At 41.0% G+C, this 27970-nt stretch overlaps 1 protein-coding gene across 1 annotated transcript in view; it reads left to right on the top strand.

Moving 5' to 3' along the window:
• The window catches only part of NIBAN1 (niban apoptosis regulator 1), a 147231-nt gene that overhangs the window by 59047 nt on the left and 60214 nt on the right, over positions 1-27970 (top strand). Inside the window, exons 2-5 of the mRNA XM_029935199.1 lie at positions 3868-3998; positions 7385-7516; positions 11202-11316; positions 16170-16337. Coding sequence (XP_029791059.1) covers positions 3868-3998; positions 7385-7516; positions 11202-11316; positions 16170-16337 — 546 coding nt within the window. The remainder of the gene's footprint in view (positions 1-3867; positions 3999-7384; positions 7517-11201; positions 11317-16169; positions 16338-27970) is intronic.

The following is a 27970-nucleotide window of genomic DNA, read 5'->3' on the forward strand; positions in this document are numbered from 1 at the left end:
ATCATGATCTATGATGAAATCAGGAGTTACACGATCAACTGAATTAGCCACCGAGGGGCCCCACTTTTCTGACTCTTACAAAATCAAACTGAACATAAGTGTTGTAGACAGAACTATCGAAAAGTCTCCTTTTAGCTTTAGTGATGATAAGCCTGAAGGATGTTATCAGCAGCTTTGGTCTAGTTAGTTGTACCAACACCCCACACAGGATGCAATGATTGAGTAGGACTGGAAGAAATATGCCAACACTGAAAATGCTGGTCTTTGAAAATGTGGACAAAGGCCTTTCATTGGTTCATTGTCTTTCTAAATATCTTTTTAGTGAAAAACTTAGTACTGTTTTATAATTTAGGAAAAGGTATGTGACACTAAATCGCATCCAGGATTGGATGGATGTAGGCAGTATAATACTCAAGAATCTTGAAAACTGTGGAAAACAAGCTAGTTTTGGCGGAGGTTATTTTGTGTGGTGCCTGTGGTTGATGCACTTACTTGAATGTTTTCATAGTGGAATACTAAATAATAGTAATAATAGCCAAAATGTATTGGGAAACTAGTGTCAGGCACTGCTCTATGCACTTTTTTACCTGCAGAATATCTCATTTAATCCTCAAAACCCATGTAAAATGGGCATTTCATCCATTTTACAGGTAAGAAAATTGAAGCTCGGGGAGAGAGAGAGGTTCATTGTAATATAGTTACCGACTCATGCTTTTCAATGTGGGGTATTGATACCGATGTTTTATTTGGTTGGTTTTAATTCATGGATGCACTGAGGGTCTCTTATGTGCCTATGAGTGTTCCTTGAGCATCTGTGAAAATGTAGATTATATTTGTTTCCAACCTGGGATGGCTGTTCTGTATACAGCTGGACAGGATGGCCCCAGTTAAAGAGTTATCCACGACAACCTGCTTTTGTCTTCTCCCGGATTCCTTAGTTCAGCTTAAGGACCTTCCCCTGGTGGGTGCCTTGGGTGCTCATCACCATTATTGTCATCGGTTTAATTACTATAGATTATTGAGTGCTTTCTCTGCCAGCTACAGTGCTGAGCATTTTACTACATTATTTCATGAATACTTACTGTAACACTATGAGATTGCTCCTCTGTATTTATTGTAAACAAAAAGGGGAATTAATTTGTTTAAGGTCCCACTGCTGGTAAGTAGCAGAGATGGCACCCAAACCCATGTCTGTCTGACTCCAGAGTCCATTTTCCTAACCACAGTGGTATTTTACGCCACCACCAGGCTTTTCTCTAAATGCCAAGATCTCTACTTAGGTGTTCCTTTTTTTGGGTTTAGATAGGCTTATTCTAAAATTGAGATATATTTTGGGAATCACTTGAGGCTCTTTTCCCTCTAGAACTTATGATATTATTAGCTGTTTCATTCACAGTTTGAACCAGTCATTAGGTTAATTACCAAAGGAAGCTGCAATCCCTTTTTTATAAATGCTGCCTGGTGGAAGATGTGTTGGTACTCAAATTGCAGAAGCATTTTTCTCATACATTGGGAGGGAGTGGTGGCATCATAACACCTCAGTAGAGCAGGGCATCCTTTGAGTGAGGCTTTGTGATGTGGTAGGAAACCAAGTTTCATAGCTTTGTAGAGCTCATCATAAAATGGCATCCACCTTCTTTCATTTAAATCTAAGTGCTTGCAAGAGTGCCAAAATTAGTATCATAAATTAGCAGGCTGCCCTTCTGCAAGACAAAATAGTGGTCACTTGGACCCAAAGGGCCAATTTTGTTAATTGTTTATATGTTTCGGTGAGGTGAGGGTCATTCTCATTGTGGGAATTCTAAAAGATACCCCACTCCTATGTAGGAAAATTATAGACAAGGATATAGAATTTTATTTCTTATGTACTATATAAAGCTAATAAAATATTAACCGATTAGATAATTATAAAGCCTAAGTATGTTAAAGTATTATGCAAATACTGATTAATAGTAATACCATAGACACACAGAGCAAGCAAAAGCATGCTGATTCAAATTATAGGAGCTTTCATTTGCATTTCTACAGAACCTATTATTAGTGGCTCTTAATGCACCTTTCAGGTAATAGTTATTAACATAAGTATGGCCAAAAAAGGTCATTTTATTGAGGGAATAAGTAAGAATTCCCTTTTTCCTCATAAAGAGTAGGAGATCTAAATGCCTGATCTAAGGTAGGATTCTCTAAAGAGAGTATTCATATACTATGGGTGTTTGGGGCTATGATTCCATAGGTCTAGAAATTGGCACCTATGAATTCAAGATTCTCATACTTGAGCATCGGGCTCAATCTATGTGGTTAGAACTCTTCACTTATTTTTGAAACCTTACATGCATAATAGCTTTAAGCAAATCTTATTGTTTAAATATCAAATATATTTTAATATTTCTCTGTGACTATATCACAGAGAAAACAAAATTTTTGAAAGCAAAATTTTTGAAAACAAAAATTATGCCAAGCTCACATGAAAGTATTTTAAAATATTTTGGAGGGGCGCCTGGGTGGCTCAGTCAGTTAAGTGTCTGGCTTCGGCTCAGGTCATGATCTCATGGTTCATGGGTTCGAGCCCTGTGTCGGGCTTTGTGCTGACAGCTAGCTCAGAGCCTGGAACCTGCTTTGGATTCTGTATCTCCCTCTCTCTCTGACCCTCCCCTGTTTGTGCTGTCTCTCTCTGTCCCTCAAAAATAAATAAAAAACATTAAAAAATTAAAAAAATATATATTTTGGAATTGTCACATCACATTTATTTTTTCCCAAGGTAATATCATTCCAAGGACTATCAGCATGTAAGCACAGTCAGTGGGACCTGTGTTTATTTCTCTTCTTTGTAGCAAGTTCTTGAAAGGTTGTGAGGATTTCTAATCTGTCTTGGAATATTCCTTTGCCTTTTCTCCCCTATTTCTTTTTCTCGTCTTCCTCCTTTGCAAATTACCTACTCTTTACAGCTAATAAGCACAGGTTGGAAGAATATTCCTGATGCCTGACTCTTCCTCTTCTTCCATCTTGAGTCCTCAAACTACCCCCTTTACCCCATGATTGATCCTAAGCTTTATTTTCTTCTAGTGCTGAGCCATCACAATGCATGTTGGTCTCTATTCTAAGGTAGCTGTACTTCCAGGTTATACTTCAATGTTGTGTAGATTTCATGAAAAGCACGAACCAGTGAGTACTTTGCTTTATAGTTTGGGACACTGGAGCCCAGAGAGAATGAGGGACTTGACTGATGACATCCAGCTGATTTCTGTCTTCCTGGAACTGGGACCACAATTCAGATCTCCAGACTCTTAAAGCTTTCCCCTCTACCTCATAGTAATTATATACGGCTATGAGTCACACAAAAATATTTAAACTAGAAACATAAGAGCAGAACTGGAGGAAACAATTGGTAGATTTCATCCTAGGCTGTGGTTCCGTGGGATAAGGTGGAGCCTCAAGGACCTAAGGAAGAATGGAATGATGTGTGTGCAGAGCTGAGATGGTGGACTGTGGGATTACCGTGTAGGAGTTGGATGACGGGAGGCTGAAGGGAATGAAGAACAAGCTGAAATGGAGAACCGTATAAGGTAGAAAGGTAGACACAGAAGGATTTAGAAGGATGGCTGAGTTTATGGCCAAGGCAATGGGTTATTGATGTAAGATGAAGAAAAATTCTATTGGTTACAAGATGGATGGTCCTTAGGGACAGCAGAGACTCTCAGAATGACGCCAGAAGGGGAGGGAGAGATAAAGGCATGTAGGCATGTTACAAAGTTCTCAGGAAATGTGAACTAACAAATCCCTGGGAAACAGTGGTATTAGTGGGGTAGATATGTGTCTATTTTGTGAGAGATGCTACATTTCTAAATTCTAATTTTCCTTCTTTTCTAGGGAAAACTGAGGCTACCATCAAAAACTTCAGTCCCTTTTATAGTCGGCAATACTCTGTGGCCTTCTGCAATCATGTTCGCAGTGAAGTAGAACAGCAAAGAGATTTGACATCACAATTTTTGAAGACCAAGGTAACTTGTGGACATTTGGTTGACAAATTTCTCCCACTGAAGGATGCTTTATAACACACCATATTCTGAAATAAACAGTAATTTGAATGGCAGTTTAAAAAACTCTATTCTTGGGATGCCTGAGTGGCTCAGTCGGTTAAGCGTCTGGCTTTTGCTCAGGTCATGATCTCACGGTTCGTGGGTTCAAGCCCCGCATCAGGCTCTGTGCTGACAGCTAGTTCAGAGCCTAGAGCCTGTTTCAGATCCTGTGCCTCCCTCTTTCTCTGACCCTCCCCTCGTGCTGTCTCTCTCTGTCTCTGAAAAATAAATAAAAAACAGGAAAAAAAACCCTCTATTCTTAAGAAAAAAATTTGTTCTCAAAGCATTTCATGCTCAAAAAAACTCTATCTGCCTGGAAGTTAGAATGTATGATTTCTTGTTGATGGAGTAATCCATATAAAAACAAACCTAGCATGATCAATTTTGTTGTCTTCCCCACACTGATGCTTTAAATCAGGAAATTTGACTTGCTGTAGTGAAGTTCAATTAAAAAAAAAGGTCATAATTTCAGTGCCTTGTACTATGGGCATATTTGCTTTGGTCATTGGTCAAACATGATCTTCCCTTCTAATCCCCTCACTTATTCTTTCTCCCTTGCTTCATTATAATAATTACCCACAATCAACAAATGTGTATCAACACCTATTATGTGCCAGGCCCTTCTCTAAGAATTGAGGATCAAGACAAATTCTCTGCTTTCCTATTTATATTCAAAAGTAGAAGACAGTAAACAAATAAATATAAATCAGGTGATATCCAGTGCTAATAAATGCTTCGAAGAAAAATAAAGCCAGAGTCTTATTTTAGAGAAGATGGTCAGAGAAGCCCCCTGTGGAGATGAAATTTGAGCAGAAACTGAAGTGAAAGAAGAGTAGGTAGACTGGGTGAATATCTGTGGGATACGGAGCAGCAGGTGCAAAGGTCCTGCAGGAGTCCTGGGCACATCAGGAAGTCTATGTGCGGAGAGCAGTGTGAGCAAGGGAGCAGGGATGATAAATGACTTCAGAGTGAAAGGGAAAGACCAGACAATGTTGGAGCTGGAGACTGTGATAAAGGTTTCTTTTTTTCTTTTTTAAGTTTATTTATTTACTTAGAGAGAGAGCACACAAGTTGGGGAGGAGCGAAAAAAGGAGAGACAAGACTCCCAAGCAGGCTCCATGCCCTCAGCACACAGCCCAATGCAGGGCTCAAACTCACGAACCCGTGAGATCATGACCTGAGCCAAAGTCAAGATGCTTAAAGGAGTGTGCCACCCAGGCGCCCCAAGTGTTTCTATTTTAAATGTGAAGAGAAGTTATTGGAGGGTATTGAATACAGAGTGATTTACAATTTTAGATGACCTCTTTGGCCCTCTACAGTGAATAGACTATGGAGACTGATACGAAAGGAACTTGGAGACTGGTAGGAAGGACACTATAGCAGGGCAAGAGAAGGGTTAAAGCAAACTGGACTAGGGTGTGATGGTGGCAGTGGTGAGGAAAGGTCCAGGTCAAGATGTGTTTGAGATAGAGCTGACAGAACTTGCTGATGGAATGGGTAGGACATAGTAAAAGAAGAGAGAAAATCAGTGATGACGTCTTGGTTTTTTGTCTGAGCAAATAAGTGGATAGAGTTGCCTTGACTCAGAGGAAAGACTCAGAGGTGGATGGGAATCATGAGTTCCCTTTTGACCATGTAAGTTTGAGATGGTTATTTAACTTACACCATGGAGATACTGAACAGGTAGTTGAGTGCTCTCGTCTACAGCTCAGTGGAGAGATAGAAGCTCTAGAATAGGTACTTGTTAGTTGTTAGCTTATAATAGGCCCTGAGACATAATAAGGGAGAGTATTGATGGACAAAGGAAGAGATTCCACCACCAAGCCCTCGACCCGCCAACATTTGGAAACCGAACAAAGGAAATGGATCCAGCAAGATGGACGGACAAGAAATAGCCTGTGCAGAAGGAGAAAATCAGGAAAGAGGAATGTGCCAGAAGGCCAATAAAGAAGAGCTTGCAAGAAGGAGGGAGTGCTAAATGGGTCAGATACTGCTGAGTGGTTGAGTGAATTGACCAATAGATTTAGCCACGTGAGTGTAGGGATAACTGAGTGTTATCCTCATAAGACAGTGATTCTCACAATGTAGGGAATTTGTTAAAAATGCAGACTTTGGCCCATAACCCCCAGAGATTCTGATATAGTAAGGCTAGGGTAAGGCCACATTTTAAACAAGCATATCAGTTGATTTAAGTGGCCCAAGTTTAAAAAAATGCTGCACATAAAACAATAGAGTTCAGCTTATATATCAGTTCAATCTCATTTAAAGAGAAGAGTGAGATTCTCTCTTCCCTGTTAATGAGGCAAGATAAGAAACTGCCCCCTTTTTATCTATCAGGACAGAATAAATTCAGAAGGCAATTTAGTTTATCCCTTAGCCAGTTCTTAAAAGCATTAGCATATATACCTTCTCCGTATGGTTCATGTAAATTTTTCTTGAGAGTGGCGGGATACATTTCTAGAGGCACTTGGATTTTTTTTTAATAAAGGGAAAATAGATGTAAATTCAGTGACATGTGCAAGACAGGAGGCCATTCTTATATTCTGAGATAATACATGAATTATACCATGAGACAGGATGGGAACTGTTCCTTACGCAGTTAGCCTGAAGGAAGACCTAACTAAGAATCTAACAGAGACTCCCGTACAGCACAGATGTCACCAGGGCTCAGGAGAAATCCTCAGACCTTTTGCTTTAGTGGAGAGGTAGAACTGAGGTGTGCTGGCTTGCCTGCTTCATCTTCAGCCAGAGGGCAAGCATGGCCTCCTTGAGGAGCATTGGGATGAGCAAAGTGTTTACAGCCTGGACCCCCAGGGCCTTTGGATCTGGGAAACCCACTGAACACTGACCCTCAAGGCTACACCTGATGGTGTGGTGGATAGGGGAGAAGCCTATTAATTCTCCTATTTTCGGGTATATTCAAGGTGTTGGTGTAGATAGCCACAACTTAACACTTAACTACCTCACTCCCTCTCTTCCAGAGTTTACTACAGATTCATTAAGTGCCACATGTAATCAAAGCACAACCTTATTCCTATAATCCCTTCTACCATCTACTTCTCTTCTTGTAGCCTAAGGGAGGGAAATGGAAATCACAACAATATCAATAAGACAAATATTTGCATTTGGTCAGAGGGAGTAGGAAGGGGAAGTGTGGAAGGAGGTGGGGAAGCAACAATTTCCCCAGGATCTCAGCACAAGATAGTTTCCTAAAATAGTCCTTGACCTCCCATGGCTAGACTCATTAGTTGGCAGCATGCTGTGTTATCTTTTGTTGTAAGAATTAATTCTATTCACCTTCTTTAAAGCCACCTCTGGAGCCTGGAACTGTTCTGTATGAGGCAGAGCTATCACAGTTTGCTGAAGACATAAAGAAATGGAAGGAGCGGTACATTGTGGTTAAAAATGATTTTGCTGTGGAGAGCTATGAGAACAAAGAGGTAAAACATTTCCTTGTTTCTCCTGGTTCTTGCAACATTTTCAGACATTGGCTGGGTTGATTGACATGTTCTCTCCTTTGAGACTGATTTGTTCAGTAAGCACTCACTCATGCAGATACTCACTTCAGTTAACATGTTTACTGAATGCGTGTTGTCCTAGAAGGTTCTGAACATGTAACAGCAGATGAGACAGATGCTTGCAGTTCAATAGGCAAGGTAGACTTGGAATGAGTAATTCCAAGTGAATATGAAGACAGGTTACACTGAGTGACCAGTGCAGGGGCATTTCCTCTGATCATTAAGCTTCAAGGTCTTTTTCTGTCACTGCTCTGATATCTCCCCCTCTCTGCTCAATGTCTCCGTATCTTCCTACTGTTAAGCCTCCTATGTGACAAGCAATTGAGGAGTTACTTACAAAGACTATGACTGAATTTGCCTAGTTGCTAAGAATTCAGACATTTCAGTACTTAACACCACTTACGCTTATGAATTTTTCCATTTAACATTTTTCTGCTTATCATTTATTTTTCTGTAAAATAATTAGCTTATTATCTAATATATGTCTGTAAACCACAGAGGAAATGAGGTAACGTGTAAAGCACCTAGCACCTGAGAGGACTTCATTTTTTACTGGTTCCCATTTTTCCCCCATGTAGAGAAGTAATTTGGCCTAAGAGGAAAGAACACTAGACAGTGAATTTAGAAAACTAAAATCTAGGTTTGCCTCAATTAAACTAGAGAGTTAGGCTGAATGGTCCCACTGCTTCCTACCAGATCTTGCAATGTATGCATTTTTAGTTTACATAGATCCTCAAACTCCTTTTGAAATGGTTACTGTTCAGACAGTTCAAGGTAGTAACAGGTTTAAAACTGCTTTCTTGACTCTCTTCAAGAGCACTCAGCACATCCTCCATGGATACGTTAAGTAATACTCCTGATGCTAAATCTCTAGGAAGAGGCTTTGACAGATCAATGTGTTTCCTTTCCATTTCCAATGGAAAGTAGAAATAAAATACAGTTCAAACTTACTCTGCAGGCTCCCAGGCAATGCTCAGGCGCTCTCTTAAGTAGTCTTACTCTTTTCAACAATCATTAAGCTAATACTTTCTCTGGTTATCTATATGAGGGCTTTATTCAACATCTGATTTGCTCCCAGAAGCAAATTGTCAATGCACTGCATACAATAATGATAATAATAACAAATCACCTCATATTTTGGATGGCACATTACAATGTTCTTTCAGGGAAGCTCGAGAAGAGGCAGCATAGTATCATGGATAATACAATAAGCTTTGAATCACACCTTTGCCAGTTACTGGATATGTGTCCTTGCATAAATTATGCACCTCCTTGAGCCTCAGTTTTCTCATCTGTAAAATGGTGAGCATGATCCCTTCATCACAGTGTTGTTGTGAGGATCAAACAAATGAATGTGTTGAGGCACTTAGCATATAGCCAGGCGCTGGGAAAGCCCAGTGTAGAGCTGTGGCAGTATGATTACTACTAACTAATCAGAAGAAAACACACATAGAGCTTGCTCTTGGATTTATTAGAGTTTTGACCACATTGGCGCTAACTTAAGTTTCAATTTTGAATCAGATTTTGCTGTCTTTTCCTTCCTCTTTTCATTTCTTCAAGCTTGCTCCTTCAACTTGCAATTTATGGACTATATTGCTTTGTTTGTTGTTTTTTAAAAAATGTTTATCTATTTTGAGAGTGGAAGCAGAGGAGGGGCATACAGAGAAGGAGAGAGAATCCCAAGCAATCTCTGCACTGTCAGGCAAAGCCCAACGTGGGGCTTGATCCCACAAACTGTGAGATCATGCTCTGAGCCAAAATCAAGAGTTGGACACAACCGACTGAGCCTCCCAGGTGCCCCTGCTCATCGTTTTTAATAAACTTGTTCAGCTTGTTAAGATATGGTCACTGAATTTGATAATAACTGCATATTTTTTTAAACTTGAAAATTTAAGAACTGCCTATGCAGTTTTCCATAATTCCTCAAAGTTTTAATAAGATTCTGTGTTTTAATTTATAGAAGGCATTTTTTAAAATTGCACCTAAAAGTTATATATTAAGTACCTATAAATTGCCTATTATTTCATCAAAAGTCCAGTTTTGGCAGGTAATTGAACAGAAGAAAATCAGCCATTCTCATTTGATAATCAGGCCCTACTTCCTGTCCACTTTCTGGACAGACCTGGGTATGATTCCTGAATTTGTCACCAATTTACCCCTGGGCTATAGACAAGTTATTTGAGCTTCATTTTCCTCATTTATAAATAGAATAACAACTAATTCATAGCATTATTTTGAGGATTAAATAACATAACTTTTATAAAAGCCCAGGTTGGGGCCTGTTATAACAAATAACACAGTTCAGTCTTGAGGCCAGCCTGAACTGAACGGCTCCTTAGATTTTCTCAGTCACCACTTCAGATTCTTCTCTGTTGTGCTCTGGGTCCCTGATGTGCTTAAGCAGCCAATGAGTGGTTCTTACAAACTGGAAAACAACCTTCTTAGATATGCAAGAATTTGCTTTGTTTGGGTGTCTTCACTCGCCCTCCTGTTGTACGCACAATGTTATTGTTATTCTGATTTTGTTGCCCAGATCGACATCATTTTCCTTTTCCCCAAGATTACCCTCGAGATTTTAGATATTAGCGTTTTCAGGTTTCCACTCCCGATTTACATTTAGGCTGTTTATCTCAAAATTCTGCCCTGACTTAACCCCTCCCATAAGATGCACATACTAGAGCGCCTGGGTGGCTCAGTCGTTTAAGCATCCCACTTCGGCTCAGGTCATGATTTCACGGTTCGTGGGTTTGAGCCCCCCGTTGGGCTCTGTGCTGACAGCTAGCTCAGAGTCTGGAGCTGCTTCAGATTCTGTGTCTCCCTCTCTCACTGACCCTGCCCTGCTCGTGCTGTCTCTCTCTGTCTTTCAAAAGTAAATAAAAACCATTAAAAAAATTAAAAAAAAAAGATGCACATACTTACATTTTACCTTATCCTTTTGTCCTCGCGAGCAGATCTTCCCGACAAACCACTGTGGGCTTTAGCAGTCCTCTGCACCTCTCGCATTTCCTGAACCACAAAGCTTTTCGTCTGCTGGCCAGACTTTGCTCTGATGTCATTATGTTGCCTTCCATCCCAGACCATTTTACTGCAAAACAGTCTCATGTGGTGGCACGTCTTATCGTGGCGACATTGTAATATTTTTGGTGAAAATCCATGGCAACCATAATTGCGATTACGTGTCCCATATGTCACTAGTCATCAGCCCCTAAGCATTTTGTGCAGGAAATGTCTGTATGCATCATCACCCATGTGATTATAAGAAGGATTCAGGTGCCAGCGTCTGAAATGGTTATGTGTGGTGCAGAATTTCTAGAAGTTACTGAGATTATGTTTTCCCTACTTGAGAAACATACCTAGAATGAGTCTCTTGAGATTAAGGACTCTGACTTACCATGTTGTGACCATCACGTGAAAGTGTTAAAGTAATACTTTGCAAGGAACAGGTATGCAAAACGTATTTTTAAAATATGTGGCTCTTACTCAGTGACATAGTGTAGGAATTGCTGTCTCTCAGTTGTGTGTGCCTGTGTCTATTTTAATATTACTGATATTTTTCAAAAATCCAAATGGGGAAAAAAGCCACTTATTTATGCCTTTTCCTCCCCAGGCCTATCAGAGAGGAGCGGCTCCTAAAAGCCGAATTCTTCCAGCTGGTGGCATGGTGTTAACCTCAGAAGATGAATATAATTTGTTATCTGATCGGTTTTTCCCAGACCCTCTTGGTGAGTTGCTGAGCATTCTTTCTCAAGGCAGAACTCCTAAACTTGCTTTGTTTAGCTAGACCTGTGGTTCTCAATGGGGGAAGGGGATTTCACTCTCCAGGGACGTTTGGCTGTGTCTGGAGACACTTTTGATTGGATAGAGAGTAATGACCCTGCTAAATGTGCCACAATGCACAGGACAGCCCCTGACCATGAGTTATCTGCCATAAAATATGAATAGTTTCCGGGGTGAGAAACTTTGAGCTAGCCACACATTCTCTGTAGATAAGTGGAAGATGTCATTTCTCTAATTTGGGTAAACATTTTACCGCTTCTCTTATTTTAACTCACATTCAGTGATACAAAGTCAGTCACCATGTTTCTAGCACATGGAAAATGTACCATTTATTTGTCAGGCATCTTGAGGCTTTGGAATATATGCCAGCTTTAATAGCAATACATGAGACAGCAGAAATAAATATACAGGGTCCAGTCTGTGAAATATATAATCCCACCCTTATGCAAAGAAGTCCAGACGTGTTTGGGAATATTATTTTTACAATTTTAGGATGACAATGCAGTAAAATATCCTAAATTGACAAAGTACTTTAAACAAACATTAGAGTCACTCATAGTTACTCTGTAAAAATAGCATTGCATTAATCAGCATATCTATAAGTAATAGCTGATTGCTGCCATGGAAAGAGCATTGAACGATAAATTTGGAGGCTGGATTTTTATCTAGTTCTGTGACACTTATCAAGTGCTTTCCCTAGCTCTTGCTGATTCTCTCTGGTTTCTGATTCTCCTACACTAGGCCCTCTAACTTAAAAATCTAGAAGGATCTTTCCAGCTGTAATATACTTTGATTCTCAGATAATGTGTAGACCAAATAGCATTTGACCAAACTCTACCAAACAGAGACCAAATCTGTTTCGTAGAGATTCATGAACTGTGGAGAACATTTCCATCTGGGTGTGTGTAAATCATGCCACACAGTAATTACTTGGTTTCTTGAAGAGAGACCTGGTTCTTATTAATGGGCATAATCATATCATTAGAATTTATGGAGAAAATTATAATTATTTTATCATTATTTTGGTGCAGAATGCTTAGTATAGTGTTTTTAATAGCACTATTATAGGATCAGTACATGGACCATAAACCTAGACTAACAAACTATTACTAAGTAATTCAAGCTAAAACAATACTTTATGTGTACTGTACATATTATTATATTTCCTTTCAACATCTACTTGTATGGCATCATGGCTCGGGAGCTGCCGCTTTCTATGGGCATACCAACTTGATGACTCTTCAGAATCTCTCTAGTAGAACTTTCCAATGAAATCAGTCAGCATAGACAATACATTTATTGGTTTATTGGTGAAATCATATCAGAAGGAATGAAAAGGAATAAAAAACACAAGGCCTGTGTGACTAATGTCATTTGGCCCAAAGCTTCAGATTTCGGTATTTCCATGACTTTTTTTTTTATTGTATGGTGTGGCTGTCTGGATTTTAAAAATAGAATATTCTACAGTAGATCATTTGTGATATCTTCATAACTCAATTCAGAAAAAATGCAGATTAATGTCATCTGGAAAATTGTTTTACATTGTTAAATGAGAGATAACTAGAGGCCAAGAGGAGTGAATTTTAAGGGGCTTGCTGAAGTTTTAAATGCAAATGGTCAGTGTTGCTTTTGAGTTATTTGTACAAAACTGTGACTTCTTGGAAAGAGTGAGGGGAATGGTGTCATAAAACCATGTTAATCAGGAAGACTCACTGTGTGATGCTAATTAACTGAGAAAAATAAAGCCAAAATAAAGATGAGAAGCATTAACCTCACTTGAGAAAAGCACTAGAGGTTATGAATGAGTATGTCTTCATTATACACTATTTACACTATTCTACCAAGATGATGTATCAATAATGCCTTCATATTTGGCGAAAGTGATTCACTTATTGACATTTTGTTAGTTAGAATCTCGTTTGCTGCACACAGCCAAGGGCTCAAATATAGAAGGCTTCATTCTTTTGCTAAAAATATTTTGGATATTACAAGTGCAGGGCTGGTATGACAGTTCCATTAATGTCAGAGACCCTTTCTATTGTCTCTAGGTCATTGCCCTTATTGACATAGTCTACGGGTTTTCTCCTTCCAAACAGGATGGGGTTTTCTCCTTCCAAACAGCAGGAAGGAGAAGAGGAGGAGGTGCGGATATTCCCTCTCTTCAGGGACACTTCCAAGAGGTGTCACCACCTCTTCAGTTTATAATCCCATTGACCAGAACATAGTGGCTGGGGCAAAGGAAGCTGGAAATGTAGTCTTTATCTTAAGCAGTCACCTGCTCAACTGAAAATTAGGGATTTTATGACTAAGATAAAAGGGAAAATAGATAATATGTTACCACTAGAGGTCCGTGCTACCGAATTTCATCATTCATTCATTTGTTCATTCATACATTGATTCATTCTTATATTATGTGCCAGGTAGTTTGTGAGGTACTGGTGGGCCAAAGTTTGTGCTTCTAGTGCATTCTACTTTGATACCTTCAGCTTTCAGGATATTGAAACAGAGTCCTCATATATGCCCCAGGAAGTCTATTTTTTATTTATCCAGTCTTAATTTATTAATTTGCCAGTAGCAAGGTTCTGTTTTGGAGTGGCATTGATCCATTGTTGGGTACGCCCCGTGCTGTCAGTGGCGTCTTAGAGGGTCGTTTTTTCCTTCCATTCCCTGAGACTGGTACCCATTTTATGTAGGCAGGGAGCACAGAGCTAGTAAGCTGGAGGTCATTTAAATTTTTTTTCTAATGTTTTATTTATTTTTGAGAGAGAGAGAGACAGCACGAGCAGGGGAGGGTCAGAGAGAGAAGGAGACACAATCTGAAGCAGGCTCCAGGCTCTGAGCTAGCTGTCAGCACAGAGCCTGATGCGGGGCTCAAACACATGAATCGTGAGATCATGACCTGAGCCGAAGCCTGATGCTCAACCAACTGAGCCACCCAGGCGCCCCAGCTGGAGGTCATTTAACCAAGTATGGTATATAATTGGAATGCATGGAAGGAAATAAAATTTAGGTAGGGATTGAATAAGTAGCATGGTTTAACATGAGTTTCTTAGAATTGATTTTGAGGTAAGTGGTAAAAGTCCATTGTTTAAAGCTTTTAAACTTTCCTAGGAGAACATAATAGGTTTACTCAGCAAATTGTAGTTGAACATCTAGTAGGTTCCATGGAGGTGCTAAGGGTTGACATACAAAGATAATGTAAAATGTGGTTTCCATCCTCTGGGAGCAGTGGTACTGCTTCCTGGGGAGGGTGTGAGAACAAGTGGGGAGCTCATCTCATTCTGCGCCCTCTCCCCTGAGTGCGAGTGCCAGACATGAAAACAGATCTCTGCAATATTTAGGGAGAATGACGTAGGGAGCACCCAACTCTGTCTCTAGTGGCACGGGGGGAGGGCGCCAACAAAGGCACCCCAAGGAGAAACTTTTGAACTGACTTTAGAAGGATGAATGAGGATTTTCTAGGCAAAAGGAGTTTCTAGGTGGAAATGAAAGGGGGGGAGGTAGTAGGAACCGTAGAAGCTACCTACGGTATCGTGGAATGGATGACCACGCCAAAGGAGAGCAGAGACCAGTGAGAGTGCAGTGAAGCCAGGACAGAACAGGGCAAACACCGGCACTTCACAGAGGGATGGAGAGAAGGGGCAGAGGAACCAGTAAAGCTGGTCAAGAAGAAACAAATTTTTTAAAAGCAGGAAGGACACCTGGAGAGAGGTGATGCTACAAGTCAAGACACAAGAAGACAAAGTTTTCCAAAGAAGGGATAGTTAGCAGCAACAGATGTTTCAGATCAGGTTAAAAGTCTTAGATAATGGGGAGAGGTAGTGGTGGCTCAGTCAGTTAAGCATCCGACTCGATTTCAGCTCAGATCATGATCTATGGTTGTGAGATCTGATCCCTGCCCACATAAATGGACACCAGACTGCACTGAGCATGGAGCCTGCTTAAGATTCCCTCCTTCTTCCTCTGCCCTTACCCTGCTCACCCGTGTGCACTCTCTCGCAAAAATAAAAAAAATTTTTTTTTAATTAAAAAAAAAAGCCTTAGGTTATATAAAAAAGAAAAGGCTTAGGTAATGAAGAAGCCACAGGTTGGCCATTAGGATGACATCAGTGACCTCAGCAATGGGGTTTCAGGACTGGCAGGGCAGGAACCAGACTGAGGTGAGAACAGGGTTGCTGCACCAGAAGCAAGTGTTGGTCTGTCAGCGCCAGGGAGGAGCGGGGCAGTGCAGGGTGGAGAGTGGGGACGATGAGAGGGCAAGCGTCCCCACAGGTGGACAGGTTAGCCTGAGGAGGGCCGGGGGGGGATGAGCAGACTCTATGGAGCATTGCTGTAAGGAAGTTGAGAAAGAAGGTGTCTGGTGTCATTGGCAGGTAGCAGGTGAGGCCACCTGCTGGAGTCAGACAGGTAGAGCTGGTAGATGGAGTGAGAGGAGCCTGAACTGCCATTTTCCACCGTCCTGTGAAGACATCTGCTTCGTGTTTCTGTTCCATGGCCTGCCCCAAAGGGTTTCCCTCACAGGCTGACACAAGTATTTTAAAATTTATTTATTTAACTAGAGAGAGAGCGCGCATGCGCAAGGTGGGGAGGGGCAGAGAGAGAGGGGGAGAGAATCCCAAGCAGGTCCCAGGCTGCCAGCTGCGGAACCCAACGCAGGGCTCAAACCCACAAACCATGAGATCATGACCTGAACTGAAGCCAAGACTCAGACCAAGACTGAGGCCCTCGCCTGAAGTAAGGATTTTAAACAAAAGATAACACGTTTTAAAATGTCTTTGTGTTTTCAATATTTCTTTAGCATCCAGTGAGAAGGAGCTCGCTCAGCCCCTGGTGGTCATGCCCAAGGAGTTCCCCGTGTACCTGTGGCAGCCGTTCCTCAGACACGGCTACTTCTGCTTCCACGAGGCCGCTGAGCAGAAGAAGTTCAGCGCTCTCCTGAGTGACTGCATCAGACATCTCAATCACGGTATGACACGCTGCTTTTTCTCAGGGGGCCTGCTCAGTCGCCTGTTAGACCGATTCCTAGAAAGATCCACCGAGAGTGCTGGCCCCGGGAAGGAGGGGAAGTCAAGCGAAGTAGGAGTTGGGTGCCCAGGAGCGCCCCTCACTTTGCTGGTTCTTGAGTCAGGTCTGGGAAGCGTCTGTGAAACAGAATGTGGGGCACGTGTGAGCCGAACTTATCCATATAATTTTGTGCATAATTCATCCTCTTCCTTTTTTGTGAAGTTTCTTGCTGAAATGACAGCAAGGATGTGCCAGCTGTTGCTGGCAAACTCAGTCCGTATGCCATTCTTTGTGCTTTCTCCCCTTTCTGTCTGAGTAACTTGCTCAAAACTTTGTGGTACACAAAATCACTTGGAGAACTTACTGAGCACAGATTTGGGGGCCCCACCCTCAGATACTCTCATCCACTGGATCTGTGCTGGAGGCCTGATTTCGCTTTTCTAACAAACTCCCCAGCGGTGCTGACGGTGCTGGTCCGGGGCCATACCTGGAGTGGTGTTGCTTCACTTTGCTCTGGGTATGGATTTAATTAGTATCACATGTATAATGAAAAAAGACTTTTCATTGCACTGTGGGATGTTTTTGATGAATTGATGTGAACGCTGGGTTTTCTGGACTCCACCAAGTCTTAGGTTAGAATAATTAAGCTCTTTGTTCTTTGGCCGCTGGAAAGGCAGCTAGTCAAATATCATGGAGGATGTACTCTGTGCCAGCCTCGATAGGTATCAGGAACAGAGTCATGGACTGTGCAGAGCTCCTCTCTCTGGGTCTGTATTCAAACAGAAAAGAAGGACCACAGGAGCACAGATTCACAAGACAACTCGACAATGTGCTGCAGAGTAATGGAGCGTTACTGCACAGTGAAGAATGGAGTTCAGTACGTTAGGCTTGTCAGAGGAGGTCTCTTTGAGCAGGTGACGTTTGAATTGAGTCACCTTATCCATCAGTGCCTTTATTTCCTAATAAGGCCAATGTCATTGTATATTTTCTTTAGAGTTCTGAGGTTTCCCTGAGAATGTCAGCCCCAAGAGCAAATGTCACTAGCAATGTGTGTTGGTCTGTTCTTGATTTTAGTTTGTGTATCGATAGGAAGCTATGGGAAAAAATAATGTCACTCTATTTTGCTATAGCAACTCTGAGTAACATTGGCCACAATGTTGGCTCATACCTGGTTAGGGACTTTATAAAAATGATACCCTTATTAATATCTTGCCTTGTGGTTTTGATGTTTTAGAGACAAAGAATTGCCTGGCAATGCCCGTTCCATCTAGCTCATTTTTCAATATACTCACACCTCTGTATGCAGGGCCTTGGTCTAGTATGAACATGCCGTTGGCACTAACCACGAGAACCATGAAGTTTCATGAAGCAGAGAATGCTCTCTCCCTTGCCAGATGGGGTTTGCTTCATTCCCCCTTCCATGTACATAATAGGAAATTCCCTGGAGAGTTTTTGGATGTGATCTAGCCTGCATTCAGATTCCATTTATGGAAGATTTCAGTCAATTCAAAATCCAACTCGGCTCTCCAGTGTTATCAAAGGCACTGAGATAATGAGGTCTAGTCACTTGCTCTCATTTTATGTCACATTCCTCTGTCCAGAAACAACTTTCCCTCACTGCACTTTATGCAGACTGGCTGTGGTGTGGCAGAACTTCCAGTAGCTCCAGGCAGGACCAGAAACCATCAGAACATTGTAGGGAACAGTCCTTGTTTGCCATGGGCCAGTGAGCTCCTGGGTCTTTCCCTTCTCACTTGCCTTTCTGCATTTTTGACTGCACAATGTACCACCCATCTTTACTGACTCACTTCTGTTGTTTCCACCTCTACCTGTTATTCACTGAATGATCTTGAGTAAACCCGTAAGAGGTTCACGAACAGTGGACCATTATTTTTTTCCATAATTACCAGAAGAGTCTAGAAATAGATACAAAATTAGGGCTATGTTGGGGGCCAAAAACCCTGAGGGGACTACGGGGAGGCTGCTGATTTCCACTTTCTGGCAAATAGAGTAGGGCTGTCAACCTGCTGCCACTGATCCGCTGGCTGTCGGGCCACAACATCCCTCTGTTGAGAACTAGGTCTGAGATATTCTAGCAGTGGATGCTGGGCCATCATTAATTTTGTCCACTCACAAGTCCTCGGGGATCTTTTATTCTTCTCCTTTCTTTTTTGAAAAAAGTTTATGTATTTATTTTAAGAGAGAGAGAGACAGGGGTAGAAAGAGAGAGAATCCCGAGGGGGCTCCATGCCGTTAGAGTGGAGTCCGACATGGGGCTCAAACTCACAAACTGTGAGATCATGACCTGAGCTGAAATTAAGAGTTGGATGCTCAACCAACTGAGCCACCCAGGTGCCCCTCTTTTTTTCCTCTGCATTTTTATTGAAACGTGGTATTAGTCCAATATAATATATGTATGTATATATTGTACAATGATCACCACAATAAATTAATACCCATTGCCTCACAGAATTACAATTCTTTTCCTTGTGATGAGAACTTTCAAGATCTACTCTCTTAGTGACTTTCAAATATATATTACAGTATTGTTAACTATAGTCACTACACTATACATTACATCCCATAATTTATTTATTTTATAATTGGAAGTTTATACCTTTGTTTGACCACCTTCGCCCAGTTCCCTTCCCTCCACCTCCTGTCTCTGACAGCCACCAATATAACACCTGTTTCTATGACGTGGACTTGTTTTTTTTTGTTTGTTTGTTTGTTTTAGATTCCAAATGTAAATGAGATCATACAGTATTTGTCTTTCTCTGTCTAACACATTTCACTCAGCATAATACCCTCAGGTAATCTTTGAGGGAAGATCATTTCATTGCCTTTGTGGTAAGTTTCACCAAAGATGTCTGCCCCTGGGGGTTCCTAGGACACCTCCCTTGGTGCTCGAATCCCACACAACCTAGACGCTTGCCCCAGGAATTCAGGGTCCACACTGGTCCAGGGGTCCTTGTGCATTCATTCTGAATCTAGAACCACTTCTCCTACTCCTCCTTATCGGGTGGAGGTGTTTCCCATTTAATCTCGACAAAGGGCCTGATTTGTCTAGAAAATTTACTCTCAACACCCGTTCTTGGACAATAAAGCTATGTCCTGGAGTAGGTTAGGGCAAGCAGAGGGCTCTCTGTTTCTTCTTCCTTCCAGAGAAGGAGCTGCTTCTGGGCTCCTCAAAGATTATTTATACTCCTAAGGTACATAAAAGTGTGTGTGTGTGTGTGTGTGTGTGTGTGTTGTTTTGTTTTGTTTTGTTTTTGGCACCTCTTCATTGAGCAGGCATAAAAAAATTTCACAAGATTATTCTTTAGCAGAACATCCCACTCCAACACACTGCCCTAAATATCAAACCCATTGCATAATATGTGCCTAGAGCAACTTCTGTTCTCTGTCCTTTTGGAATCACACTGCAATCCCTTGTCCCCAGTAAGGGAAGGTCAGGGTTCTAAATGTCCCCTGCCATAAAAGGGACTTATATACAGCTAAGGTATTCTGACACAGTCCTTTGTCCAAAATTAGTCCTAGTCTTTAGAACTTTAGTTTGAAAAATCTGGTCATTGTAGTTACAGGGATATAGTTAAAACTCTTTTAACAAGTATAGAGTTGTACATGTACAGTATGGAATAATGATCATTATCAGTGCAAGTCTGTCTTTTCAGCTCAGGATAATGATTCCTGGGCATAGGAATTTGCAGGATGGAGAAAAGGTGTTTCTGCCAGGAGGAATAGTATGTGTGTGAAGGGTAAGGGTCAGGAAGAGAGTCAGAGCATGGATCATTAGAGAAAGTGAAAGAACTTTGTGTGTCTGGTGCTCAGAGAGGAGAGAGGATCCATGTGGGAATGGAAAGATGGGCAGGATCCAGGCTATTAAAGGCTTTGCAATGGATATTAAGGGATTTGCACTTTATTCTAACGGCTAAAGGAAACTATTAAAGGGTTTCAAGTAGATAAGCGACTCAGTCATATATTCATTTTGGAAAGGTCACACTGGCTGCTGTGTGGGCAGAGGATGGGGAGTCACAGGCTGCGATGCCAGGAGGCCACTTAGGAAGCATTTGCAGGCAACGGACAGGGGTAGCCTGCAGCAGAGAGCTGATAATGGAGATAGTGAGAGGCAGCTGGATTAAGAGAGATATCCAGGAAGTGGAATGAACGGAATTTGAGGTTAGATAGTGTGGAGAGTGAGGCACCGGGAGGAGTCCTAGCTGCTGCGGTTCTCAGAGGCAGGAGCCTTGCCCAGGGAGGAGCAGGTTCCAAGGGAAGGAGGTATCGTGTGGTCAGTGTCGTAGATGTTGAGTTGGAGAAGTCCATGAACATCCAGGTAAGGAAGTCTCCTCACCAGACACTTGGACAGGGCTGGAGACGGGGCGATCTGGGGAAATCAGCAGCCTGCCATCACTGAAGCTGTGGCTGGCTTTGTAGCCAGGCTACAGTTTGCCTGCCCCTCAAAGGGAGACTGGTTTTTTTTCTATGTATTCCCATTCCCAGCAGCTGTCCAAGGGTCTGGTGCCTGGTAAAGGCTCTGTAATATCGTGATCCACGATCCTTTGGTAGTTACAAATACTCTCACGTGTGAAAAAGCATGGAGCATGTGTGTTGATACAGCTTAAAGATGTTTGCATGTAAAACCTGTAAACATTAAGTAAAATGGGTCAGGCTTTTATTCAGTCACTACATGGATCTATGATTTTACTATTCAACCTGTAGGCAGCATACTCATCAGGAATATGAACTCTTTGTGAAATTCAGTGACTCATTTAGGCTGACTCACCCTCTTCATACAGACACCTACTTAATTGCCAGTGTCTGTTCTATATTTTATTTCAAGTTCACTGCCACCAACCTGCTTTGGGACTCATATAAAAAAACATTCCCAGAGGCTTTTGCTTGATCTTATTTTTTCCAATTACTGCCACTTCCTTCTACAGGTAATAGTCAGATAAATCACCTGTAAGCACAATTTTTTATTAAAATCCTTCAGTGGGCACTGCCATTGTCACAAAGGTGAGACATTTCATGCCAAGGTGACTGGCTGGGCCTGATTTACTGTATTCTCAGGCATAAACTACCTCTCTCGCAATCTTGATGCTTTACTCCTTCCGCCTTCTTGGAATTGGAGTGTTACTTGGAAACCTTTGGCTTTGCATACACCTCAAACACCCACCCCTCTTTTCCCCCTATTCCTTGCTCCTTTGAGAACCAGCTTCAGTCTGACCCCTGCCATGACGACTCCAAGGTAAACTGCTCTGGCACCTGGCACCCGTCCCACTGATTGGAAACTCTCCACAGTCTGCCTCACACTGTTCATTTTCACATCTCCTTGTCCTATTTCTCTTCCTCTATTTCAAGTCCCTCAAGGGTGGTAATCGTGTGTCACCCTTGTATCCCCCTGCAGTGCTCAAACAAGTATCTTGTGCTTCATAAAATGGCTCAAGGACATTAATGAATTAATAACTTACTCTAAAGCTGATTTCAGAATTGAAGTGCAATTTTAGAGATGATAATTGTAAATGTGGCTTGGCCTATTTAAAAAACACACTGGCATGAGTGAGTGAAGGAATTTGTCAGTACAAAACCTAAAAGGATTGAGGAAAAAAAGAGGCAATGTTAGAAGGCCACCATCACTGGACGAACGGTGATTCTGGAAAGGAGGGGGATTGCTGGCAACGTTGTGTTCGACGGTACTGTGCTAATGTGAAGCACAGCCAGGATTGCCACCAGACGCTGGCGTCCTCACCGTCGTGAACACTAAGGAAGAGGGGGCAGTAAAGTATCTGGGAAGCAGGAGGACACATGGGTTGAAAACATAGTGTAAAAGAAGAGCCCAAAGGATTTTGGAGAAAAGAACAGATTCATATAAAGATGCCCTGCAAACTTCTGTTTCAAATTAGACTGTTCAATCACTTAATGACAATTGTGACTTCCTAGGGTGCCAGAAACGGAGTGAGTCAGGCTGAATGTGAAGCTGTCACGGTGATTAAACTTTAGAATTGGTTGCTGTCAGGATTGACTGCTCTGAGCTCTCTTTCCAGAAATCTCATGTCAAATCAAACACCTGTATTAGATTTGGTTTTGACACTTGCACATTTTCAGTGTTCAATAAATGTTGCTGAATTAAACTGAATTTTAAAACAGAAAAGGATCTTATGAGTGAAGCAGATAGCACAAACCCTTGTTGGTGTGTTTATGTGAACGTGACGTTTCATGCTCTCCGCTGCTCATCAGTGGATCTCAGATCTGTTTTCACGAACTTCTCCTTGGAGCAGTATCTCCACAACCTACTATCACCTGTGAAACAAGTTCATTACTTGAGGGACTAAGTGTCTGATGTGGGCATCAATCAGTTTTAACTGAAACTATACAATACATTTTATGTTGTTATATATGAAAACATACTTATGAATTTGAGGCACATACTTATATTTACAGACACACCTATCTAGGAGTCAGAAAATTCTAACTATGGGTGGGCTCTTCTGGACAAATGAATGTTTGAGTGGACATACATAAATATAAGTACAATTTTAATACACATCTCATTGCATGCTTTTACTTATAAAAAGTATTCTGCAGTATGCTTTTGTTGCAATGCATAGAAACCCATATGCATCATAAAGGAAAATGCTTGCTAAGTTACTGTTTAATAAGTAACTAGATATCAGTTTCCAGTTTTCATGGGACTGTCCCAAAGAAAATTCTTCACAAATATTCTCCCTGCTTGGAGATGATCTTCTCTCCTTGGTTTTAGTTTTCTGTGCTCTAACTCACACAGTTAATGCTCCACAGATTACAAGTATTTCTTTCTGTCCCTTTGTGAATATGCCATTTTCTCTAAAGGAGTTATCACTTCCCCCTTTCTGACCCTTGCTTATTGTTTATACAGAGCTGACTTTGGAAGGGACCTTAGTGGTCACCTATTCCAACCTCTCAGGGTTCATTTATGATAAGGCTCAAATAGTGACTCACTTGCCCAAGGTCACAGCCGGTTAGTGGTAATGGACTAAGTTTTCTGACACCTTGTCATTGACATCTATTGTCTTTTAGGCATTACTTTTTAGAAGACTCCTTCATCTCTTGGTCACTTAAAACACAAAACTATTAAATCAGACTACTTTTGTGATAACATTTGCATGACCCAAACCTGGGGTATGTCTGGTTTCTTGATAAGTAGTTCTATCTGAATTTAACTCAGTATATTGTCTACCTGCTAAACATAACTGTATCTTTTAGTTTCGATATGCTTGGAAGGTAAAATATTTGGTAATGTAGCTTGTTTACTGGGTAACTTTTGTGTATGGTAAAATGCAAACTATATATGGTTTTATGCAATTTAAGTAAAAATTGATTTGTAAAGGAAGATTATGCTGCTTGTGAGGACATGAGTGGGAATAGTCTAAAAATAATACATCTAAAATAAGCCAGACAGAGAAAGACAAATACCGCATGGTATCACTTATATGTAGAATCTAAAAAAAAAGAAAGAAAGAAAGAAAGAAAAATGTAGAACTCACAGAAACAGAGTAGAAAAGTGGTTGCAAGGACTGTGGGGTGGGGGAATAGGGAGAGGTTGGTAAAAGGGTGCCAACTTTTAGCTGTAAGGTGAGCAAGGTCTAAGGATCTAATGTCAAACACGATGACTGTAGTTGGTAGTGCTTTTTCATGTAATTGAAATTTGCTAAAAGAGTAGAATTTCAAATGTTCTAACCTTCCCCCCGCATGCCCTAAGATAAATACATGAAATGATAAACGTGTTAATTAACTAGATACAGGGAATCTTTCCGCTACTGCACATATACGTATATGTAGTATATATATAGTTACAAAGATGTACATTTTAGATATCTTATCATTTTATATGTCAATTTTGCACCTGAATAAAGCTAAAGTAAAAAGCCAAAATGATAGATCTAAACCTGTTTCATTCATGTTATTTATACTTATGGAAACACTTAAATTACTCAGATCTCTCAAAACAGTCTAAGAATTGATACTGAAAGAATAGGTTTCCGTCAGAGACTAGAATCAACAGAAGTGTTTTCTCTCAGCCATTTAGCGTTTATCACCACTGGTGGTACCTACTGTATATCGTCTTCTGTTTATCTGTTGCCTAAAGCTGTGTTGCCATGGAACTGCTGCTGAATACTTCTTTCGGCCTGTCCAGCACATGTTGTCACTTCAGTGAAACCACTGATTCTTGCTGTTCACCCCACCACCCCATTCCTACTTTTTTTTTTTAAGTTTATTTATTTGAGAGAGACACAGAGACAGCACAAGTGGGGAAGGGCAGAGCAAGAGTGAGAGAGGGAGAATCCCAAAGCACTGTCATCGCAGAGCCTGATGCAGGGCTTGATCCCATGAAGGTGTGAGATCATGACCAGAGCAGAAACCAAGAGCTGGGCACTCAATCGACTGTGCCACCCAGGTGCCCTCCCTACCTTCCTACTTCTAATGAACCAAGTAGTTATTTTGGTCTGAGGATCTAAAAGTTGTGTTGTGGTGGTAGTTAAGGGTGACGAATTGGAGCAATAATAAAAAAGATTAAACAAGCAGAGAGTTGAAGTTAATTCAAGCAAAGTTATTTGTCTGTGTTATTTGGACTGGGTACATTCCAAAATAACTGGACAGTTTTTGATGTTATTATGACTGATTTTGGCAAAGCCTGACTAACTTTCAAGGGTTTTTGTGTTTGTTTTTTTAACTTTTGGGTGGAATATGGTAAGATGGAAATGATACAGAAAATGAGATGGCTGTTTTAATATGTGGCTGTGTAATCAACATTATGAAAGAACTCCATTTGGCATATGTTCCTAGCTGTCTTTTTAAAATCAACATGCAGGAGGGCTTGGAGCAAAGCCTCACCTATGGTCATGGGATGGAGAGCCACTGTCCTCCTTCCCATACTGTGAACAAACTTAGAGCATGTAAGATGGAAGGGAACCATCCAGGGAGCTGTCTGTTGTTCATTCTGTTAGTTGTTTGGAGGTTGTGTTTTTTTTAAATGTTTTTATTTTATTTTTGAGAGAGAGACAGAGTATAAGCAGGGGAGGCACAGAGAAAGAGGGAGACACAGAATCTGAAGCAGGCTCCAGGCTCTGAACTGTCACCACAGAGCCCAACGTGAGACTTGAACTTACAGACTGAGAGATCGTGACCTGAGCTGAAGTCAGACACCCAACCATCTGAGCCACCCAGGCACCCCTGAAGACTTTTTTTTAAATTAAACATTGACAAGCTGTAAAAGAATGCTTATGAAGTATGCAGAAGGTTTAAAGAACATTACTATCACCTCTGTTATTTCTCATGTGCCTCTTCCTCATTCTATTACCTACTTTTCCCTTTGAAAGATCACCATCCCAGATTTCGCATTTTGCTTTTCTTCATAGCTTTATTATATATATTTAATAATTCTGCATGTTTTTATACTTTGTCTTGTGGAATTTTATTACACGCCTTCTTTCATGACTTCCTTTTTCAATATTTTACTCCATTGATTCACTCATGTTTTTGCTTATGGCTGTATTTCATTGATTTTCATTGTAAAATATTTTGTATTAATTGTCTTAATATACTATAATTTCTAATATCCATTTTAGATGGGCATTTGGGTTTGTTTCCATTATTTATTACTAACAGTGCTGCTGTGAACACTTTCTGTTTGTTGCTGGTTTATAGACATGTAATTTGAATTTGATTTGCTGCTATCTCAGAATGCTCACATCTGTGTTGAGTGTATTTGGCCTGTAATTTTGCCATGACATTTTGCCATCAAGGTTACTCTCTTTTTTTTAAGTTTATTTATTTATTCATTTTGAGGGAGAGAGAGAGAGAGAGAGAAAGGTGCACAGTGGGAAGAGGCAGAGAGAGGGAGAGCGAGAATCCCAAGCAGCCTCTGTGCTATCAGCATGTGAGGCTTGATTTCATGAATTGTGGGATCATGACCTGAGCCAAAATCAAGAGTTGGATGTTTAACCAATTGAGCCACCCAGGCACCCCATGTAGTTGTTCCTTTTTTATTTCTAATATTGTCTATCTGTATCTCTTCTCTTTTTTTTTTTGGTCAGTTTTACTAGAAATTGGTCAATTTTGTCAACTTTTTCAAAAAAAGCAAGTTTGGATTTTGCAGACAATCGCATATTTGTTTTCTGTTGGGTGAATTTCTGATGTTATCTTTCTAATTGTCTTTCTTCTATTTCCTTGGGCATTGTTTTGCTGGTTGTTCCCCATTCATCTCTTCAGGTAGATACTTAGCTCATTGTGATTGTCTTAAAATGCTTTCAAATTCTTTGACACCTTTTTCTAGAAAAAATGAAACCTAATTTTCCTTCTCTTGAATGTGGGCCAGACTTAGTGACTCACAAATAGAAGGTGGAAGAAGTAGTATGTTGAGTTTCAAGAATAGGTCACAAAAAGAATAGCTTCTGCCCAGCTTTCTCTCTCTTGGATCACTTGCTTGGGAGAAGCTGGCCACATCTAGTGAGAACACAAAGCAGCCCTTTGTGGAGGGCCACGTGGAGAAAACCCGAGGCCTCTTGCCAACAGCCAGCCTCAACATGGTGGCGTGTTGAGTAAAATTTCCTTGGAAGTGGATTCTTCTGTTGTAGTCAAGCCTTCAGCTGATTGTAGCTTTGGCCAGCAATGTGACTGCAACCTCATGAAACAACTCAAGCCAGGACCACTCAGCAGTGGAGTTCCTGACCCACAAAAATTATGAGAAAGCATGAATATGTACCACTGTTTAAGGTCGTTAGCTTTGTATTTATAGCAATAGAAAAACTAATATACTCACTAATCATCATCCTTTCTTCTGTGCTAATATAAGTATAAATGCTTTGAATTTCCCTTTACATATTGTTTTAGCTTAATCTATAAGTTTGGATGTGCAGTATATTTCATTATCATTTTTGCAGTGTTTCTCGTTTTTCACTATCAGATTTAAATATCTTTTTTTCTTTTTTATAATAGTTTATTGTCAAATTGGTTTCCATATAACACCCAGTGCTTCTCCCCACAAGTGCCCCCCACCATGACCATCACCCCCCTCCCTCCCTCCTCCTCCCCTTTCAGTCCATGGTTCCTTTTCAGTATTCAGTAGTCTCCCTTGATCTGTGTCTCTCACTCTTCCCCGCTCTCTTTCCCCCTTCTTCTCCCCATGGTCCTCTGCCAGGTCTCTCCTGTTAGACCTATGAATGCAAACATATGGTATCTATCGTTCTCTGCCTGACTTACTTCGCTTAGCATGACACCCTCGAGGTCCATCCACTTTGCTACAAATGGCCATATTTCATTCTTTGGGTGACTCAGTCAGTTAAATATCTTTTAAATGTTTTTTTCTTATTTATTTTTGAGAGAGAGAGAGAGAGAGAGAGAGAGAGAGAGAGAGAGAGAGAGCATGAGCAGGGGAGAGTTAGAGAGAGAGGGAGACACAAAATCCGAAGACAGGCTCCAGGGACTGAGCTAGCTGTCAGCACAGAGCCCAATGCAGGGCTCGAACCCACGAACTGTGAGTTCATGACCTGAGCCGAAGTTGGACGCTTAACTGGGCACCCCGGAATATTATTTTTTCTTTAACTTCTGAGTCAC

Source organism: Suricata suricatta, chromosome 3, assembly GCF_006229205.1.
Source record: "Suricata suricatta isolate VVHF042 chromosome 3, meerkat_22Aug2017_6uvM2_HiC, whole genome shotgun sequence".
Classification (NCBI taxonomy): domain Eukaryota; kingdom Metazoa; phylum Chordata; class Mammalia; order Carnivora; family Herpestidae; genus Suricata; species Suricata suricatta.